At 46.6% G+C, this 20,316-nt stretch overlaps 1 protein-coding gene across 1 annotated transcript in view; it reads left to right on the forward strand.

The window, feature by feature from the left end:
* Positions 1-20,316, forward strand: part of rxfp2l (relaxin family peptide receptor 2, like) — a 152,371-nt gene that overhangs the window by 90,803 nt on the left and 41,252 nt on the right. The window contains exons 8-11 of the mRNA XM_086000929.1: positions 6,157-6,228; positions 9,496-9,564; positions 12,995-13,066; positions 14,540-14,611. Coding sequence (XP_085857055.1) covers positions 6,157-6,228; positions 9,496-9,564; positions 12,995-13,066; positions 14,540-14,611 — 285 coding nt within the window. The remainder of the gene's footprint in view (positions 1-6,156; positions 6,229-9,495; positions 9,565-12,994; positions 13,067-14,539; positions 14,612-20,316) is intronic.

Here is a 20,316-nt window from a genome sequence, read left to right on the forward strand (position 1 = left end):
TGCTGGAAGAGATTTCAAAAGTTGTTAAAGTGTGCAGGGAGTGCTGCTGCACATTGGGAAGGCGTTGGTTGCTACTGGAGGGCCTCTGATTACACCATTTGCTCCCAGTCATGGGGGCTGTAGTTTCAGTCCCACTCGCACTGCAGCATGACAGGGAGATGGAGCAGAGGCAGCAAAGAAGACAAGCTGCTCGCAGAGGGAGGAGGAGGGGGAGGAGAGCACTCAGCAGGAGGCCATACCCACCTAGGGTCCTAAGGGAGCACTTCTCTTACCTGCACCTAAGCCAGGAGCAGTGTGTTCATCGGCTCCGCTTCACCAAGGAGGTGGTCACAGAACTCAGCCACCTCTTGGAACCAGACCAGCAGCCTCAGAGCAGGGCGATGTCGGCTCTGCTAGTGGCCCTCAAGGTGACCGTGGCCCTGAAAGCTTTCGCCAGCGGATCCTTCCAGCAAACATCTCACAGTTCTCCGTCCATCGCTGCATCTGGGAGGTCACAGAGGCTCTGTACTCTAGGAGAGGGGATTTCATTGTCTTCTCTCTAAACATAGAGAAGCAGGAGGAGCGCGCATGTGACTTTGTCAGGCTAGCGGGCTTCTCCATAGTGCAGGCGCCATCGAATGCACACACATGGCTTTGTGGGTGCCACATATCAATGGTGAGATGTTCCGTAACCACATAGCGTACCGCTCACTTAGTGTGCAGTTGGTGTGCGACCATGCTCAGCACATCATGATGGTGAATGCCCGATATCTTTGCAGCAGTCATGATGCGTTCATCCTGCGCCAGTCCGCTGTGCCAGCAATCTTCCAGCCACCACCTCGAACCTGAGGGTGGCTACTAGGCAACAAGGGCTATCCACGCTACACCATGACTCCCCTCCGCAATCCCATCACTCGTGGCCAGCACTCATGGGTTCCACAACCACCTCAGGAGGAGGAGGAGGAAGAGAAGAGGAGGAGGAAGGGAGGAGGCAGCCTGTAAATCCACATTCTGGATGGGCTGTCCCATGTCATCAGATTCTGCTTCACCTCAATGAAACCCCAGATCCCTGTTGCTCAACACTTCCTCACCTTACCATCCCTCTGTCACGGAATATCACAGCATCCTCTTGGCCACACTGCTGAAATGAAAGCCACCACAAAACAAACATTCCAAACATAATTTATAAATGATTCATTCCACAACTACATAGCAAAGTCAACTAATCACCCTTGTGCATTCCCTTAGTCCCTGTCTTGCCTATCCTGGTGCTCCTACACAGTGCTACCCCAGTGGCTGCAGCATGCCTGGTGGAAGGCTGCTGCCTTTCAGTGGAGGAGACTGCAGATGGCCTTGGAGGACGACCTCAAGCAGCTCTGGGTCTAGAAGGCCCAGCTTCAGACTGCACCATCTCGGCATGGGCGGCAGCAGTCTGGACTGGCTGACTGACAGGCAACAGCAAGGGCAGTGGCGTAGTGTCGGGGGTAGGAGGACGAATGCTGTCATCCTGAGGGAGGACAGCAGGCTCATACTCCATGGAGCCACTCACCCGGGCAGCACCTCTGCAATCCTAGTAATCTGTTGGAGGACAGATTGCTGGACTGCTGTGACACTCTGTGCAAGCCCCTTTAAACACTGGTAGCCACAGCCATGATGGCAGCAGTCTGACCTTGCATGGCAGCAGTCTGGCCTTGCATGGCAGCAGTCTGACCTTGCATGGCAGCAAGCTGAGCTTGCATGTCTTCAGTCTGAGCTTCCACTGCAGCACTCAGGCATTGGGTGGATGCTGCTTGTGCTGCAATGGAAGCTGAGACATCAACCATCAGACGCTGCATCATCGTTGGGTCCACAAGTGTGCTCATGGAGTTGGCCACCACTTCCATGCTGGAAAGGATGGGCTCCGAGCTATGCACAAAGGCCTGTGCCAAGTTGGTGCTGGACTCCTCCATTCTCCTTGACATTGAACGCAGGCTTTCTGGCAGGCTTCCCAATGCACCAAGCATTTTGTTGTGTACATCCATCAGCCTTCTTCTGTAGCCTGGCCCATCGAAGTCCCCATCTGAGTCCTCTGCAGCAGAACTTGTGCGTGACCTCACTCTACGGTGAGCTGGCACCTGCGCTAACCTTGCCTCCTGCCCTGGCTACAGCGCACCTGCAGATCCCATCTCTAATCTATCCCCTAAGATACGCCCAGTGTCAGTATCTAAGCTGGTGGCTGTGGGTGTAAAATCTAGTGAAGGTGTGTCTTCATCATCACTCTTTTCTTGGTCTTCCTCCGCTGCCTGGCCAGGTTGCATTTCCTGGGTATCTGAAAGGAGAAACGCACAAGGGTAAGGTTGCGGTGAGTGGAAGAGGGGGAAGTAAGCGATGCATGCTTACACTATCTGCAGCTTGTTAATCAGACGAGATTGTGAGATGAGGAGGAAGTGGGATGTGAGAAGGAGGATTAGTTATGAGGATTTTGTTATCTTCAATGGTTTCAGCCCCGCCGCTGGCCACGGCCTTAGGAATGGCACTTCCAATAATGGCCAGCACCATCTCACCCATGGGGGTTAGAGCATAAAGGCACGCCCCTCCCCCTCCGGTTAGTTCCTGCTGCCTTCGGTTGTGCACTACCTTCTCCTGCAAGAGAGAGGGAAGTGTGTCAGTGAGTGTCATGCAATATGTTTGCGTGACGTGGCTTTCATGGTTGAATAGCTGACAGTGTGTGCAAGCTGTGAGATGTGGCTGTGAGGCTTGCAACAGTGCTAAGTGTGTGAGGGCAAGGTGAAGCATATGCATGTTAAGTGTGAGTCCTGATCGATAGAGATTGTTGGTAGGTGAGTGATGGGAGTGTGGTGAATTGAAGAGTGGCTGAGGCTAGTGGTGTAGTTGGTAAGATATGGCATTTGAAGATGCATTCACTGACCTTGACCACTCGTGTGAGGTCATTAAACGTCTTGCGGTACTGCATCCAAGTTCTTGGGGCTAGACTACTGGCATTGACCGCCGCGGCTATCTGCTCCCACTGCCTTTTCACCATGTGCCTGGAGGGCCTCCTGGTCCCCTTGAGGATACAGGACAGCTCTCCTTGTTTCCACCTCCTCCACCAAGACCTCACTGCAGCGTCAGAAAACCTGGGTGCCTGCTCTATCCCATGTTCAAGCATTCTTCTGTCTTTCCCAGGTCAGATTCAGCTCACACAGAATTCTCAGCACCTGCTCCAGCCACAATGTACCTCCCCTTTAAGAGGTGCAGGCTAGCTTTAAGTAATGCTAGCAAGTATCGATTTTGGGCCCCCTGCTGATGTGTGCAGCCGATCAACAGCGCGGTTAGCGCTGGCTGTACGCAGAAATCAAGTAAATGAGCATGAGGATGCCGTGCTGCCTGCATTACACCGAACGAGTGCAAGTTAATTGTGCATCGCAATCCCTGCACCTGTTTTCAGGGGTATCCAATATAGCCCCCAATGTTTCATGGTCATGAACTAACCTCACTGCTGGTAAGTAAATTTTGTGCTGCACAGCAGCTTTTGCACGTGTGATTATGCTAGAGGCTTATCCTTTTCGTTCACTGAAAGCCTTTCCCCCTGATATCCTTGGTCTGTGCTGATCTAGATTTTCCCTATGAAACAGTAGTGAAACAGCACTACAATTGGATTCAGTGACACTATCTGCACATACGCACTTTTTTGTGACCTCTGCTGGAAAGATACTGGGTAAGGGCACGGCCAGGCTTAGCTACGATGGCCCTCTTATGTTAGAATAGCTTACCAGCCTCACTTGGGAGAGGAAGAGTGAAAATCTCAAGGGAAAGATGAAGGGGGAAAAATTTGGTTGTTTTGCGCCTCATGGGGTTCAAATGTGGTAGTCATGTGCATAGCTGGTGCAGAAGACCTAGCTACTCAGGTCCAGTATTGCTAATGTGAACTTGGATTTCAAAGATACAGGAACCACATCACTTATTTTAATAAAATTTCTTGCCTACGTAAATAATTTGAATTTTTTTGGGAGTGAAGGGGCAGAGTAAAGTATATTTTGTTATTTTTTTCCTCTTTGATTCCCTACACACCATTTCACATCTGAAAAGATAAGTTACTGAACTTCTGGGAGTTACCTTTAGAGTGATCCAGGGTGTCTTCTAGTGTTCTTCCCCGTCTGTGAGGAAATACTCTGCAACTTACAATGTGGACGATACACGTCATACACTTTGCAATGCAATGTATTGGAACTGTAATTGTGGCCCAGGGTACTGGGAAAACACTGAATACATGTTAGGCACCTTACCAGAGGGTGAGAAAAATAATAGGAAGTAGAATTGACCTGCGGTAAGCTCATGCACTGCTGCTGTCCAGCTACAAAGTGGATCTGCCAAATGTCACCAATTTATGAGAATTTGTACTAAGCTTTATTGAGGAAGAAGATTTCTAATTTAATAGAGAGGATTCATCAATTCGAAAACTTTTTCCAGTAGATTACCTTTACCTAGACTCCAGCTGTAGAGATGAGATATCTCCATTGCTAAAGACTAAAGGAATTGGGTAGCTGTTTGTCACGAGATCATGTACCCTCCTCTCGCACCTGGTTTATCAGGGATTCAATGAACAACCCCACCACCATGAGAACATATACACCCCTCACAACTAGAGTATAGGTTCAGAAAGCCTCATGCCAACCATGAGGCCTTATACACCTTTCCAACTAGGCTACCATATCTGATGGATGCATATCACAAGACTGTATTATCTCCAGTTCCATTAAAGTATCAGGGATATATTTTATAGATTTGGAGCTGATCTCTAACACATTCTACCTCCCACCAAGTTGCTTTGAAATGTATGTGTATTCCACCAACAGAACATCTAAGACACAGACGCACACCCAGTCACTTGGCTACCAGGACTTAGATACATACCCTTCTAATAGTCTACATAGTCTTGCTATGGCTCCAAATTCAGATGTTGCCACCTATTTTGACAACAGGATCACCGTAATGATATTGTTCAAATGTAAAAGAACAATAGTTCTGATTACGTGTAATACTTTTTTTTTAAAGACACAGCCAGTTCCGATCTTGTAGTAGCCAAAATTGTCTGGTTATTTCTGGTTACAAATTCAATCAGCCACCCAATTCATAATAAATAAAAACAGAAAATGCTGGAGATACTCAGCAGGTCAGGCAGCATCTGTGAAGAGAGAAGCAGAATTAACGGGCTGGATTTTGTCAATGGGGACGTGATGGAGGCGGGACTCCCACTTTTTGGGTTGTAGTCCCACCTCCATCGATTTGTGGCCAACCCACGCGATTTTCCCTTGATTGACCTTGTTGAGCCCGCTCAGCGGGCTCAGCAGGCCAATTAAGGGACACCCAGTTACAGGTGATGTCAGGGATTGACAGTTCATCTGTCAAGAGCTTTTGACAGATGAAATATCAGTGTTTGACAGCTCTATGAAGTTGTCAAACACTGACAATCTGTCTTCTAACTTGAGTCCTTCTCCACAGACTCAGTTAGAAATCTCTCCAGAACAGAAAGCAGAATGCTGCAACTTTTGACAGCTCGCGGCCATTCTGCTTTCTGTGCCGGTGAGATGAGTGACTCCTGAGACCAAAAGGAAGGAAGCCTGCATTAGTAAGTAAAGGTAAGTAAAACTTATTTAAACACTTTACACACACCAAACACACTTACCTTTACACTCATGCACCCATCACTCACCTGAACACCGGACATCTCGAACCCTCCAAGCCCTTCAGCCCGACGGTCCGCCTCGCTAACTTGGCGTGGTTTGGAGCCGTCGGGCAGCCCACACTTCAGGGCTAAAAATAGGGATTAGGCCAAAAACTGCCGGTTAACTACCTGTTAACAGGCAGTTAATTGGCACTAATCCCCTTCCCGCCTCGGGGAGGCGGCTCCCAGCACAGGTCGGGTACCCACCTCCTGGGAAACGGGCATGGAGGCGGGTTGGGGGCGGGAAGGGTTCGTACCCCCTGATTCTGCAATTTTCCCCTCATCCTGCCTCCAAACCCACCTCCACGGGGCTTGGAAATTTGAGCCCAACGTTTCAGGTCAATGACCTTTCGTCAGAATTCATAATGCTGGCTTCGGTATATGGTGCGTGCACTAGAATGCTGCATTTGTAAAGAACTATGAATATTTACAAGATCAGTCACCTAGTAATCCAAATTCTCTTTCTGTTCTAGCATTTTGGACAACAACTTGATAAGAAGTATCACACTAAAGTCCTTTGTAGGCCTGAAGTCTCTCTTCTTCCTGTAAGTAGTCAATGATTGACTGGTCCTTTTCTTATTGTAAATGTTTCACTCATAACAGATCAGCATGGCAGCGCTATGGAACACAGTCAGTAGCTAGCAGTTGGTAGTCCTTTCTCTGTCCAGAATAGACAGGACTCTTGACTGTGGATTGTATAGCTTTTGGACATGGCAGTTACGTATCATTGAGTTTTGCATTACATGGATTTGCACAATGTGGCCTGGTGCTTTTCTACCAATAATAATTTAATTGAAGTTAGGTTTTACACAGGAACTGTAAATCTTCAATAGCATCATAATAAAACTGGGGTGTTCCTTTTGAATATTCTCATTGGTAGTCAAGTTACATTTTGAATTGTTAGAATCATAGGCTCCAATATTAACAAGGAGGCGGGGAGGGAGCGGGAGCAGGGTGTTGGGGCGGGGGCAGTTTTGTGGAAAAATGAGGTTCCCTCAGGTCCTGCCGAATTTAACAGGAGGACCTGATTAACACTTTTGGAATCCAGTTCCCAGCTGCAGCCATCCAGATTGAGAATCTGGCTGGCTGTCAGGCGGGTAGGCCTGCGGCACCAGGCCGCAGCCGGGAAGCACAGAGGAGGGAGGGAAAGGTCATGGGGGGACATCAATGGGGTGACCGGAGAGATCGAGGAGGAGGGGAGATTGATGGGGGGGGAGCCAGGAACGATCGCGAGTCGGGGGGACCGCGATGGAGTGGCAGATGGAGACATCAGGGGAGGAGGGGAGAAGATGACGGGGGGCCCATGGCGGACATGGGGGGATGGCAGGAGATTGCGGACCTTGCAGGACATCGGAAGGGCATCGGATCGCCAGGGGGGTGTCCGATCGCTGGGGAGGTTAACAGGTTTCCTTGGTGGGCTGAGGGGGGGAACGCTCCTGCTCCTCCTCCCCACAAGCAGTGCAGGAAAAGCAGTTACCTGAAGTGGGCAGATTCTAGGCAGGTTGGGGTTGGGTTTGAGATTTTTTACATTTTTACTTCTCACCCGACCCAAACCCACCCGTTTTTGGGGGTTAAAATACCCCCCAAAGAATCGTAAGCATAGCAGGAGACCAGCTCTTTGAAACAGCTATTCAATTAGTCCCAGCCCCGTGCTCTTTCCCACAACCTTGCAAATTTTTTCTTTTGAAGTAGCTATCCAACTCCCTTTTGAAAGTTACTTTTGAATATGCTTCTATCACTCTTTCAGGCAATGCATTCCAGATCTTAACAACTTGCTTATTCTTATCTATCTAATTATAGCCAGAGAATCACCTTTAATGGCTTCTCTTCCTGCTTCTGCATCATTATGTCTGGTGTCCCCCAAGGATCTATCCTTGGCACTCTCCTATTTCTCATCTACATGCTGCCCCTCGGCAACATCATCCGAAAACACAGCGTCAGTTTCCACATGTACGCTGACGACACCCAGCTCTACCACACCATCACCTCTCTCGACCCCGCCGCGATCTCTAAATTGTCAGATTGCTTGTCCAACATCCAGTTCTGGATGAGCAGAAATTTCCTCCAACTAAATATTGGGAAGGCTGAAGCCATTGTCTTTGGTCCCCGCCACGAACTCCACTCCCTAGCCACAAACTCCATCTCTCTCCCTGGCAACTGTCTGAGGCTGGACCAGACTGTTGGCAACCTTGGTGTCATGTTTGACCCCGAGATGAGCTTCCGACCACATATCCGCGCCATCACTAAGACCGCCTATTCCCATCTCCTGGACATCGCCCGTCTCCGCCCTTGCCAGCCTCCCATACTGCAGATGTTGGAAATCTGAAATTAAAAGCAGAAAATGCTGGAAATACTCAGCAGGTCAGGCAACATCTGTGAAGAGAGAAACAGAGTTAACGTTTCAAGTCGATGACCTTTCATCATGGGATTACATCCACCTGAGCAGAGATAGGGCTCACGTTTAATAGTTCACCCAAAAAATGGCACCTTTGATAATGCAGCACTCCCTCAATATTACATGAAAATGTCAGCCTAAATGATGTGCCTAAATCCATAGTGGGGCTTGAATCCACATCCTTTCAATTGAGAAGTAAAAGTGTTACCAATTTAGACAAACTGTTACTTGGAGTAATAATTCTGCAGACTGTAGAAGGCAAGGGAGTAATAGTCTTGCACATTATGGGGGGAGAAAGGGTAATAGTACTACACACTATAGAATGAAGGGAAGTAATAAGGCTACAAGGGATTGGAATAATAAATCTGTACAACACAGAAGGAGAGGGGGTAATAATCCTGCAGTCTGCAGAACAAGAGGAGTAATATTTCTGCTCGAAACAGGAAAAAAAAGGTGTGATAATCGTGCATACTATTCAAGGAGAAGGCACAATAATCCTGCACAACACCGAAGGGGATCAGTGTCCTGCACACTGTGGGGAGTAGGGAGATAAAATGGGGTGGCGGGGGGGACGGGGGGACGGGATCAGATAGGAACTTGTACTCCAGGCCCTAGACCACCCAGCCACAGGAGATCTATTAGTATTTGCAATGATGTTTTCCCCCAAATAAACTGCCATTTGAACATCTTTCAGGATTCCCTTTTATCAGTTCTTAAGTAGAATCAACAGTAATTACTGAATCCTGAGGCTGATCATTTGCTCTAACATGTAGAAAGCTTTACTTTTTTACTTAACATTGGCAAATACTGAAGTTATGTTTAAATGTATTAATAAATATTTGCAACAGCACACAATCTCAAACCACCTTTCAACCATCTTTCCATGTCAGGTACAGTAACAGACTCACTTAAGCCTATCATAAATGTTACTTTACCACATTCCCACCAAGACTGCAAGTAGTAAATTGTTGTTAGAGATTTTAAAAATGTCAAACTTTAAATTTTTTCTTGCTTTTCCATTCTGTCTTTTTTTTCTCTCTTTATCCAATCTTTCTTTCCCTCTCTTTATTTCTCTTTTTGTACCTGATTTGATTCTAATTCACCCACCTCCTCAGTCGTTCCTGTTTCTTTCTCAATCCTTAAGTCTCATTGTTTAAGGAGATATGCTGTTAGTCCCACCGTTTGCTAAGAACCCAGATGCTCCGTTGCCCTCGCCATGCCGTTATAACCTTGCACTTCCAGCAAGTTATGTCGCAAAACATTTTTGAGCTGAAGGGTGCGGGAAAAAGTCTAACTCAGGACATACACCACGAGATGCCCCACCCCAGCAACATCTGGCCTAATGTTTCAACTCAGCACAGTTTAGAATTTAAGTACAGAACTCTTTAAAGAAAAAATTGTCCTTTTCTTTCTTTAGGTATATGATGAATAATTCATTGGATCATATTCCCAAAATCTGTGCAGTAATTCCAAAACTGAATTGGCTGTAAGTATGAGACTACGCAGCAGTTGCCTTCTAAAACAGTTAATACTGTTTGAAAGCTGACTGAACCATGTACAGATAATGAGAGGCCATATGGACTGTGGAGGACCCACTAGGGGAAAAATTCGGTGGCTAATTTTAGCGCCCTGAAAAAGTTAGTGCCCCAGCGCCGTAAATTCAGTAATAGTACCGCAAGCAGGAGGCGGGGTGCTACTGGAAAGCGCTCCCCCTCTTTGGGGCGCTACCAGTGAATTTTGCGGCGCTACATGCAACAGCGCCACGCGCGGCGGCGCATAGCGCCGTGTCAGTGCAGGCCTCCTCCCCCGATTAAAGGGGAGGGGCCTAGCGCTGCACACACCAGGGCCTCGCTGGACCACCGTGGAGCGGGGTGCCTGGAAAACAGCCCGGCACTCAAGAGGAATGCCGGGCTGAGCGGTCGCGGCCGGCACCCCACATACAGAAGTAAGAAGGGGCAAGTGCTGGCAGTTGGCCAAAAGAAAAATGGCCGCCCAGCACCTGCCCTTTAATTTGCGCCGTTGCTGCTGCCAAAAAGCCCCCTGAACCGGTCGGACATATCGTCTGGCGATAGGACAGGGGGCGTAAGGGAAGTTTGCGGCCGGGGCGTGAGTAGGGCGTGCACATGATGATGATGTCATCACCGGCGGCGCAGCGCCACGGGGAGCTACCGGCTACCACTAACCTCCCGCTGAATTTCGCAGGAGGCGTTAGCGGTGCCGCGCCCGGGCGCTAACGGGAGGCGCAAAGCAACCCAGTTTTTCCCCCACTGTCTTGTTCTCATCAACACTGTCAGTGATTGGGCGCCATCCATGTTAAACTGTCCCTCATTATTTCCTTAAAAAGCATAATAAGAACATAAGAACATAAGAAATAGGAGCAGGAGTAGGCCAATCGGCCCCTCGAGCCTGCTCCACCATTCAATAAGATCATGGCTGATCTGATCCTAACCTCAAATCTTCTATCACTCTGCATCCACCCGAACCCATGTGATCTCCCGGGAGAGGCGAAAAACCAGATAAAGACCCAATGGCCAATTTGGGAGAAAAAAATCTGGGAAATTCCTCTCCGACCCATCTAGGCGATCGAAATTCTTCCAGGAGATCACTCTGTCCCTATATTTTCTACAGTACTTACCTTCTGTAAAGGCGATCTCCACCCCAGCCAGGAACAGGAATAAAACCATCTCCTGAAATCTAACAGAATTAGAACACAGTAGGAGCAGAACAAGGCTACACGGCCCCTGGGCCCGCTCCACTACCCACAGGGCCATGACCATTCCGAACCCAGACTCATGTCCAATTTCCTGCCCGCTCCCCGTAACCCTTAATTCCCTTTACTTCTAGGAAACTATCTATTTCTGTTTTAAATTTATTTAATGATGTAGCTTCCACAGCTTTCTGGGGCAGCAAATTCCACAAACCTACCACCCTCTGAGTGAAGAAGTTTCTCCTCATCTCAGTTTTGAATGAGCAGCCCCTTATTTTAAGATTATGCCCCCTAGTTCTAGTTTCACCCATCATTGGGAACATCCTCACCGCATCCACCCGATCAAGCCCCTTCACAATCTTATATGTTTCAATAAGATCGCCTCTCATTCTTTTGAGATAAGAAATGGAATGGGCCATTCAAGGGATGCAGTGGTGGTTACATTGAAGTACCAATATGCATGATGTCATATAGTAAATATCTGTGATTATTCTACCCCACATTTCTGAAATCTTGCTCTTGGATATGTTTAGGAGCATCTGTGTGGGTTTGGGTTCCCAGTAATTTCTCATTGAAAGGGAATTGGAAGAAAGCTCATACTTCGATGGACCCTGGCACATCATAGCTGCTGGTTATGTAGGGCACTGCGGCAGCTGACTGAAGTCTGTGCATTCTCCCTTTTCATTCACTTCTAAGCTGTCAGGCTGGACTGAAGAAGAAAAATAGAGAAAAAAATAGGAATATAGGATTAGGAGTAGGCCATTCAGCCCCTCGAGTCTATTCGCCAATCAGTTAGCTCATGGCTGATCTGTATCTTAATGCCATCTACCCGCCTTGGTTCCGTAACCCTTAATACCCGTGCCTAACAAAAATCTATCAATACCAGTTGTGAAATTTTCAACTGACCCCCAGCCTCAACAGCTTTTTGGGGGAGAGATTTCCAGATTTGCACTACCCTTTGTGTGAAGAAATGCTTCCTGACATCACCCCTGAATGGCCTTGCTCTAGTTTTAAGGTTATGCCCCCTAGGGGGTAAAATCACACCGAAGATCAGTAAGCAATTCACTGTGCAGGAAATCATGAGATTCATGTTCTGCTGATCTATGATATGACACAATGGAGATTCGAGCGCTCCACTTCCTTCTTAAAGCACTAACCCTGAATATTGGGGCCGTGCGTTCTGCAGCAATGCGCACTGAGCCACGTAGTGCTACTGCATGGAAGGGCTCCTCCCCTCATTAAAGGGGAGGGCCCAAGCCCACAACTCTGTGGGGCCCTACCTGGACCACCGGGGAGCGGGGTGCCGTGGCAGCAGCCTGGCACACAAGAGGAGTGCTGGGCTACCAGATCGTGGCACAGACCCCGCGTTCAAAGAGACAATGGGCCGTGACAAGTAAGTCGGCCGAATGTTTTCCCCGCCCGCCACCTCCCCTTTACTTACCGTCCGCAAGCCTCCTGCCGCTCCGTTCCCACCCCCTGAAATGGTCGCCGTCATCACCCGGTGCTGGTTCAGGGGCCGCAGGCCAATTTTGCAGGCAGGGCAAAAACGGGGCACCGCACATGGAGATGACGTCGTCAATGCCAGCGGAGCGGGGCACTACCGGTTACTGCTGCCACTAAACTCCCGCTGAATTTAGCGGGAGTCGCTGGCGGTGCCACACCCGGGCGAAATGTCGTTGGCGCCCCTCTCGGAGGCGCTAACGGGAGGCACAAATGCACTCAATTTCTAGCCCTATGTATATATGTAACCTGACATTCATTTCTATAAGGCATGATCCAAGAAAGAGGTCAATGAGGGCATCCAAATAGCTCAATGGGTGTATGCCTCCCCTCAAGGAAGTTCCCAAGGTGTTCCCTCATCTTTACTGAGTTTCCTATGCATTGACCCCTAATGTAAAGTGTGTGTGTGCATGTGTGTGTATATACATACCCATGCACACATGTAGTTGCATAGCTTTCTGACACTCACTCTTTGGATCACATATGAAAAAAAGGCTATATGGACAATGTATTAGAGGGCTTCCAGTGCTCATAGACCTTCAACCTAAACATGAGTTAGTGCTTTTAGGAGATGAAGGGAGAAAATCAAATGAAAAGTTGAATATGATGTGGAAAAGAAGCAGGAGATGGGATCAAATTGATTTTTTTAACAGGCATTTCCTTGTACTGCATACCTGCTAACCTTCACACTTTGCTTCAATTGAAACAGGGACATAGAAGGGAATAATCTTGTGTCAATCGAGAAGACAACATTTCAGACATGCAACAAGGTTACTGTCCTGTGAGTATGTCAATGACGCCAGATCTCTGGTTTAGACCCATTGGGGAAGGTTTCCGTCCTGTTTTCAAACAGGAACGGGGTGATAGTGAGCTAAAAATTGAAGTGCAGTACTTACCATCCCTTTCCCGCTGGCATCCAGCCCACCGCAATTTTAGCGTGCTCGCACTACAAACAGGAAGGAGTCTACCTTTTTAATTCATTCATAGGATGTAGGCATCGCTGGCAAGATCAGCATTTATTGCCCGTCCATAATTGCCCTCGAAGGTGGTGGTGAGCCGCCTTATACAACTGAGTGGCTCACTCGGCCATTTCAGAGGGCAGTTAAGCATCAACCACATTGCTGTGGGTCTGGAGTCACATATAGGCCAGACTGGGTAAGGACGGCAGACTTCCTTCCACTAAAGGACATTAGTGAACCAGATGGGTTTTTACGACAATTTATTTAATTGAATTTAAATTCCCCCGCTTGCTGTGAGTGGGATTTGAACTCATGTCTCCAGATCATTAGTCCAGATCTATCTGGATTACTAGTCCAGTAACATAACCACTATGCTACCGTACCTAAATATACTTAAATATGCAAATCATAGTCCTATGTTGTATGAGGGAACCTGAAGCAATTTTGATGTTCCACTGGACACAGCGTACACTCTCCACACTCTGGAATTGAGCAGCGGCCAACTGAACCAGTGGCTTTTAAAGAAACCGCTCCGAAAACGGGGCAAAAAATGCTGTGCCGCTCATTTTTCTAGGGCTAGGAGAATCTTCCCGACCACTGCCAGTCCTTCCATGTCCCTTCCCTTCCCAGGATTATCTCCCCACCCCCCACCACCCCCCCCTGCCACCCCCACCCCCACCTCCCTCAATAATGTACCACTTCTGGCCGGGCTAGAGTCAGTTGGCAAGCTGTATGCCAGCGCTCATTCAGCGTGGCAGCTCACCAAAAATATTCCAGCGAGGTTTGACCGTGCACATTGGTCGAGCCTTGTCCAAATTCAACTGGGCGCGTGGCAGGCTTGCAACGCTACTTCCCGACCAATGGAATCATGCAATTGAAAGTTTACTGCATGAAGCCACCATGTGTATCCCTCGACCCCTTTCAGTCCCAGCTCCTGACTCCTCCTCGGCCATAAGCTCACAGGCAGTGTCAATGCCTCCTGTTCTTCATGCATTTTCAAGAGCTTTTGTTTTAACACCTACTCCATCTAGAATCTATCAGGGTGAAGTACGTCTTCAATGATAGCCAAAATGAGCGATAGCGAATTAGTAGCCCGTTTTGTACCCTACTCGATTTTCTTATCCATTGATTTTATTCTCATTGAAGTTAGTGGAAATGAGAATCACGCAGGGTGTAAAAAGGGCCCATTTTACGTTATCACCGAAGATCAATTTCACCCAGACTGTATTTTTATTTAAAATCATAGCTTAAATTAGTGACTGTTCATACCAATCAGAATATTTTCTTTCTTACAGGGTTCTCCGCAACAATAAAATCAGACATATTAAGGAAGATACATTCTCGGCAATGCCGCACATGATAGAATTGTAAGTTTCTCTTTACCTAAACCACTCGACTAAAGATCTTTAATTTATCAATCTTTTTTATCTTAACAATCCACATTAAAATTATAAAGATGGATTTTCCTCTACCCCTCTCCTAAATAGTGCCTAAAAAATGGAGAAAACAATAGACACTAAGCCTTTGTTACCATTTTGCTTCTTGAATAGCATTGCACGTGAACAACCTTTATGGCTTTTCTTTTAAATATACCTAACTGTGCCTGAAGAGGGGGCAGCAGTGTGAATTACATGCAAATGAATGTCAGGGACCTTGCACCCAAATTTCCTCTAATAGTGCAAGATGCTGTTCCAGAGCAAATATTCCCCATAAAAACCTGGCACTACTGATTCCTTAGCTGCTGTTTGGGCACTATCACGACAGTCTGGCATTATCAGGATAGTTTTTTCTTTATACTTTTTCAATTAAAAAATTGGTCGTGTGCTTCAGAACTTATTGCAGACTGACTTTTAACTTAGTGCTGGAGGCTGTGTTCTTCTTCTTCTTAGGCAGTCCCTCAGAACCGAGGATGACTTGCTTCCACACTAAAAATGAGTTCTCAGGTGACTGATGAGTCCAATGCGAGACCTACAGTCTCTGTCAGAAGTGGGGCAGACGGTGGTTGAAGGGGTGGGTGGGTGGGGTGCTTGGGTTGACGTGTGCTCCTTCCGCTGTTTGCGCTTGGCTTTCGCTTGCTCCCGGCGAAGAGACTCGAGGTGTTCGGTGCCTTCCCGGATGCTTCTCCCCCACTTTGTGTGGTCTTGGACCAGGGATTCCCAGGCGTCGGTGGGGATGTTGCATTTTTTCAAGGAGGCTTTGAGGGTGTCCTTGAAGCATTTTCTCTTCAGCCCAGCTGGGGCTCTCTTGCCGTGTCGGAACTCCAAGTAGAGCGCTTGTTTCAGTACTTTGTTCCCTACTTACCTTTCTGTGATATGGCTCATTTAGATGTAGATGACAAGAAACAATCATAAGCCCCCTTGACAGTTGTTAAAGCCATTCACCTCTCCAGAACCACTAACAACGGTTTCTCAATCACAGAGTAGGCATCTCCCACCTTCCCCCCACCGCCCCCACTGCTTCATGCCACCTCGTATTTTAAAAAATAAGCCTCACAATCAAACTATCTCACTCTTCCTAATCCCACACCATCATTCTTCATACCTAGACTAGTTTTGCCTGTTCCTCCACATGGTGATGCCCTCTCAGCAGCTCCCGCCAAGGCAGACTGCAGTAGCATCTGGACTCTTTCCATCACAGTTATGTCACAGCATCACAAACCCTTTCAGAACCTTTAAATAAGATTCTGCTAAGCAGAGGTTCTGCTGGGAGAGTTTGAGGAGCTAGGGTGGAAATTAAAATGCAGAACCTCACAGGTAATAATCTCTGGATTGTTAGCTGAGCCACGCGCAAATTGGCATAGAGGCAAACAGATTAGAAGGTTAAATGCGTGGCTGAAAGAGTGATGTGGGAGGCAGGGGTTTCGATTCATGGGGCACTGCACCAGTACTGGGGAAAGAGGGACCTATTCCGTTAGGATGTGCTCCACTTAAACCAGGCTGGGACCGGTGTCCTGGCGAATCAAATAACTAGGGCAGTAGATAGGGCTTTAAACTAATGAAGGGGTGTCAGTAGGAATTAGGAAAGGGTAAATTCAAAAGCATTAAGAGAAATGTCAAGGCTGTAGAGCAGTGTAGCGATTTGGGTATAAATAATCAGAGTGGGTCAGGAAGGGACAAAGGGGGAAAAATTCAGTATCGCCCCGTTTGGGGCACGATTATCGGCCGTGCGCAAAGTTTAGCGCCTGGCGCTAATTATCGCCTCCAACTGCAAACTTGGCTTTTATCGCCCCCGGTGTTGATTGGAGCGCTAAATCAGGTGCTACACACCTCTCTTAAGGCGCAAAGGCCGAGGAGTGAGGCACTACCTCAGAGCGCTGGTGAAGCTCATGTGATGTCAGTCAGCAATGGAACAGAGACACAGTGGCGCTGAAGAGTTCTTAAAGGGGAGGGTTGATCTTGCTCGCCATCCACATCTTGCTCATTGCAGCCTTGAATCTCGGCCAGGAGAGACCTGTACATCAAATCTGCTGGAAAGAACAATGGAGAGGCCCAGGGAAAGAGCTCAGAGTGCAGCCCCCACAGTCTCTTCTAAATCGATACAAGGAAGGGCAAATCAAAATGAACCTGCAAAGTGCTGCTCAGTACCCAAAACTCCTTCACACAGCGTTGAATCTCTCCAGAAGTCTCTCTACTCTCTCTCAGAATGCATGGTGCAAAAATGTCACCAACAAAAAAAGGCAGGAAGCGGTCGCCTTTAAATAGCGCTCACCCAGTCCCTTCCTGACTGCAAAATGCTCCCCTCAACCTGTTGTTGCTAGCGGCAGGCGGTAAGGCAGGGGGCGCCACTCAATATCCGGTCCTGGGCGCTAACAGGGCGTTGCACACTCGACTGACGTCACGATCTGCCGGCGCAGGAGATCGTGGTGGTAGTGTTTCGCGCCACCGCAAAATGTCTGTTTAATTTCGTGAGCGGTGCAAACATCGCCGCACACGGGCGCTAGTTACTTTGCGCCCCATTAGCGCCCTCTTAAGGCATTAACGGGAGGCGCAAACCAACTGAATTTTCCCCCCAAAGAGTTTAACAAAGGTAATAGGGCATTAGAGACTAAGGTGACATCAGGGAAAAATAGAAAAAGGTTAAAGCTAAAGGCACTATATCTGAATACGCAAAGCATTCGCAACAAAATAGATGAATTAATAGCACAGATAGAAATAAATCTAATTTGATCTATTTGCTATTACGGACACGTCGTTGCAGAGTGACATGGTTGAGAACTAAATATGCCAGGATACTTGACTTTTAGAAGAGATAGGCAAAATGGAAAAGGGGGGAAGTAGCCCTGATAATAAAGGATGGGATAAAGACAGTAGAGAGAAAGGATCATAGCTTGGAAAATCAAGATGTAGAATCAGTTTGGGTGGAGCTAAGAAACAACAAGGGTCAGAAAACACTGGTGGGAGTAGTTTATAGGCCCCCTAACAGTAGTTGTAGTGTTGGGCACAGTGTAAATCAGGAAATTAGTGGTACATGTAACAAGGGTAATGACATGAATCTTGTCATTCATGTGGAAATGACTTATGAAGTAATACTGGGCGGCCTGCTGGTAGCGCTGTCCAGGGAGAGTATAAATAATCGGGCATGGGCCCAGCTTGCTTAGGACATTCTTTAACAGGAACTAGTGAAGGACACAACTAGATCTCCATGTTGAAAAACAATTGATTAAAGCCTTGTTTAATACTCAGACCAAGTGCCTAGTAGTTTTCTTACGTCAGGTAATACAGTAATCATGGGGGGCTTTAATCTTCATATAAACTGGGTGTCATAAATCGCAACTTCTACAAGAAGTAACTCAGGAAGTACTACTGAACGGCCAGCTGACGGCGTCGTCCGAGGAGTATAAATACTCGGGCGTGGGCCCAACTTGACCAGAGACAATCTGGAAACGGGAAGCTAGTGACTACTAACTAGACCTCCATGTTTTGTTACAAGTCGATTAAAGCCTTGCTTTATGTACAACCAAGTGCGTAGTGAGTCTTTATTGCGTCACTGGGCAAACCAAATTTGCAGTAATAGTGTGGAGGATGAGTTCAAGGAATGTATTCAAGATCGTTTTCTAGATCAGTATATCAAGGAGCCAACTAGAGAATAGGCTATTCTAGATATAGTATTGTGCAATCAGAAATGGCTAATTAATAACCTTGTAGTAAAGGAGCCTCTGGGGATGAGTGATCATAATATGAAAGAATTTTATATTGAGTTTGAGTGTGATTTAGTTCAGTCCAAAACTAGGGTCTTAAATCTGAACAAAGCAAACTACGTAGGCAAGTTGGCTAACGTCGATTGGGAAACTAGATTAAAAGATATGATGGTAGATAAGCAATTGCAAACATTTAAAGAATTCATCATTCACAACGAATATATATTCCACGAAGGAATAAAAACCCCACGGGAAAAGTGGTCCAACCACGACTAACAAAACAAGTTAAAGATAGTATTAGATTAAAGGAAAAGGCTTATAATGTTGCCAAAAAGAGTAGTAAGCCTGAGGACTGGTAGGATTTTAGAATTCAGCAAGGGATGACCAAGAAACTGATAAAGAAAGAAAAGAGAATATGAGAGTAAACTAGCAAGAGAGATAAAAACAGATTGTAAAAGCTTCTATAAGTATGTAAAAAGGAAGCGATTAGTGAAAGTAAATGTGGGTCCCTTAGAGGCAGAGACAGGCAAAATTATAATGGGGAATAAGGAAATGGCAGAGACATAAATGAATATTTTGTATCTGTCTTTATGGTAGAAGACACAAAAAACATTCCGGAAATAGTGGGGAACAAAGGGCCTAGCGATAATGAAGAACTTAAAGAAATTAGTATTAGTAAAGAAATAGTACTAGAGAAATTAATGGAACTAAAAGTCAACAAATCCCCTGGTCCTGATGGCCTACATCCTAGGGTTTGAAAAGAGGTGGCTACAGAGATAGTGGATGCATTGGTTTTGATCTTCCAGAATTCCCTCGATTCTAGAACGGTCCCATGGATTGGAAGGTAGCAAATGGAACCCTGCTATTCAAGAAAGGAGGGAGAGAGAAAACAGGGAACTATAGGCCAGTTAGCCTGACATCAATAGTAGGGAAAATGCTAGAATCTATTATTAGGTACGTGGTAACAGGGCACTTAGAAAATCATAATCTCATTGGGCAGAGTTAACATGGATTTATGAAAGAGAAATCATGTTTGGCAAATCTGTTTGATTTTTTGTGGTTGTAACTAGTCGGGTAGATAAGGGGGAATCAGTGTATTTGGATTTTCAAAAAGCATTTGATAAGGTGCCACACAAGAGGTTATTACATAAAATTAGGGCTCATGGGATTGGGGGTAATATATTAGCATGGATTGAGGATTGGTTAACTGACAGAAAACAGAGAGTAGGAAAAAACGGGTCATTTTCGGGTTGGCAGGCTGTAACTAGTGGGGTACTGCAAGGATCAGTGCTTGGGCCTTATCTATTTACAATCTATGTTAATGACTTAGATGAGGGGACCGAGTGTAATGTATCCAAGTTTGCTGATGATGCAAAGTTAGGTGGATAACTAAGCTTTGAGGAGGACGCAAAGAGGCTGCAAAAAGATATAGACAGATTAAGTGAGTGAGCAAGAATGTGGTAGTTGGAATATAATGTGGAGAAATGTGAAGTTATCTACTTTGGTAGGAAAAATAGAAAAGCAGAATATTTTTTAAAGGGTGGGAGACTGGGAAATGTTGGTATTCAGAGGGACCTGGGTGTCCTTGTACACAAATCACAGAAAGTTAACATGCAGGTACAGCAAGCAATTAGGAAAGCAAATGGTAGATTATGCTTTATTACAAAGGGATTGGAGTATAAGAGTAAAGACATCTTACTGCAATTATATAGGGCCTTGGAAAGACCACACCTGGAGTATTGTGTACAGTTTTGGTCTCCTTACCTAAGGAAGGATATACTTGCAACAAAGGTTCACTAGACTAATTCCTGGGATGAGGGTATTGTTCTATGAGGAGAGATTGCATAGGCTAGGCCTACATTCTCTAGAGTTTAGAAGAACGAGAGGTGACCTCATTGAAACATATAAAATTCTTAAGGGGCTTGACAGGGTAGC

Source organism: Somniosus microcephalus, chromosome 1 (genome assembly GCF_052327205.1).
Source record: "Somniosus microcephalus isolate GS21.2 chromosome 1, FLI_Smic_1.0, whole genome shotgun sequence".
NCBI lineage: Eukaryota > Metazoa > Chordata > Chondrichthyes > Squaliformes > Somniosidae > Somniosus > Somniosus microcephalus.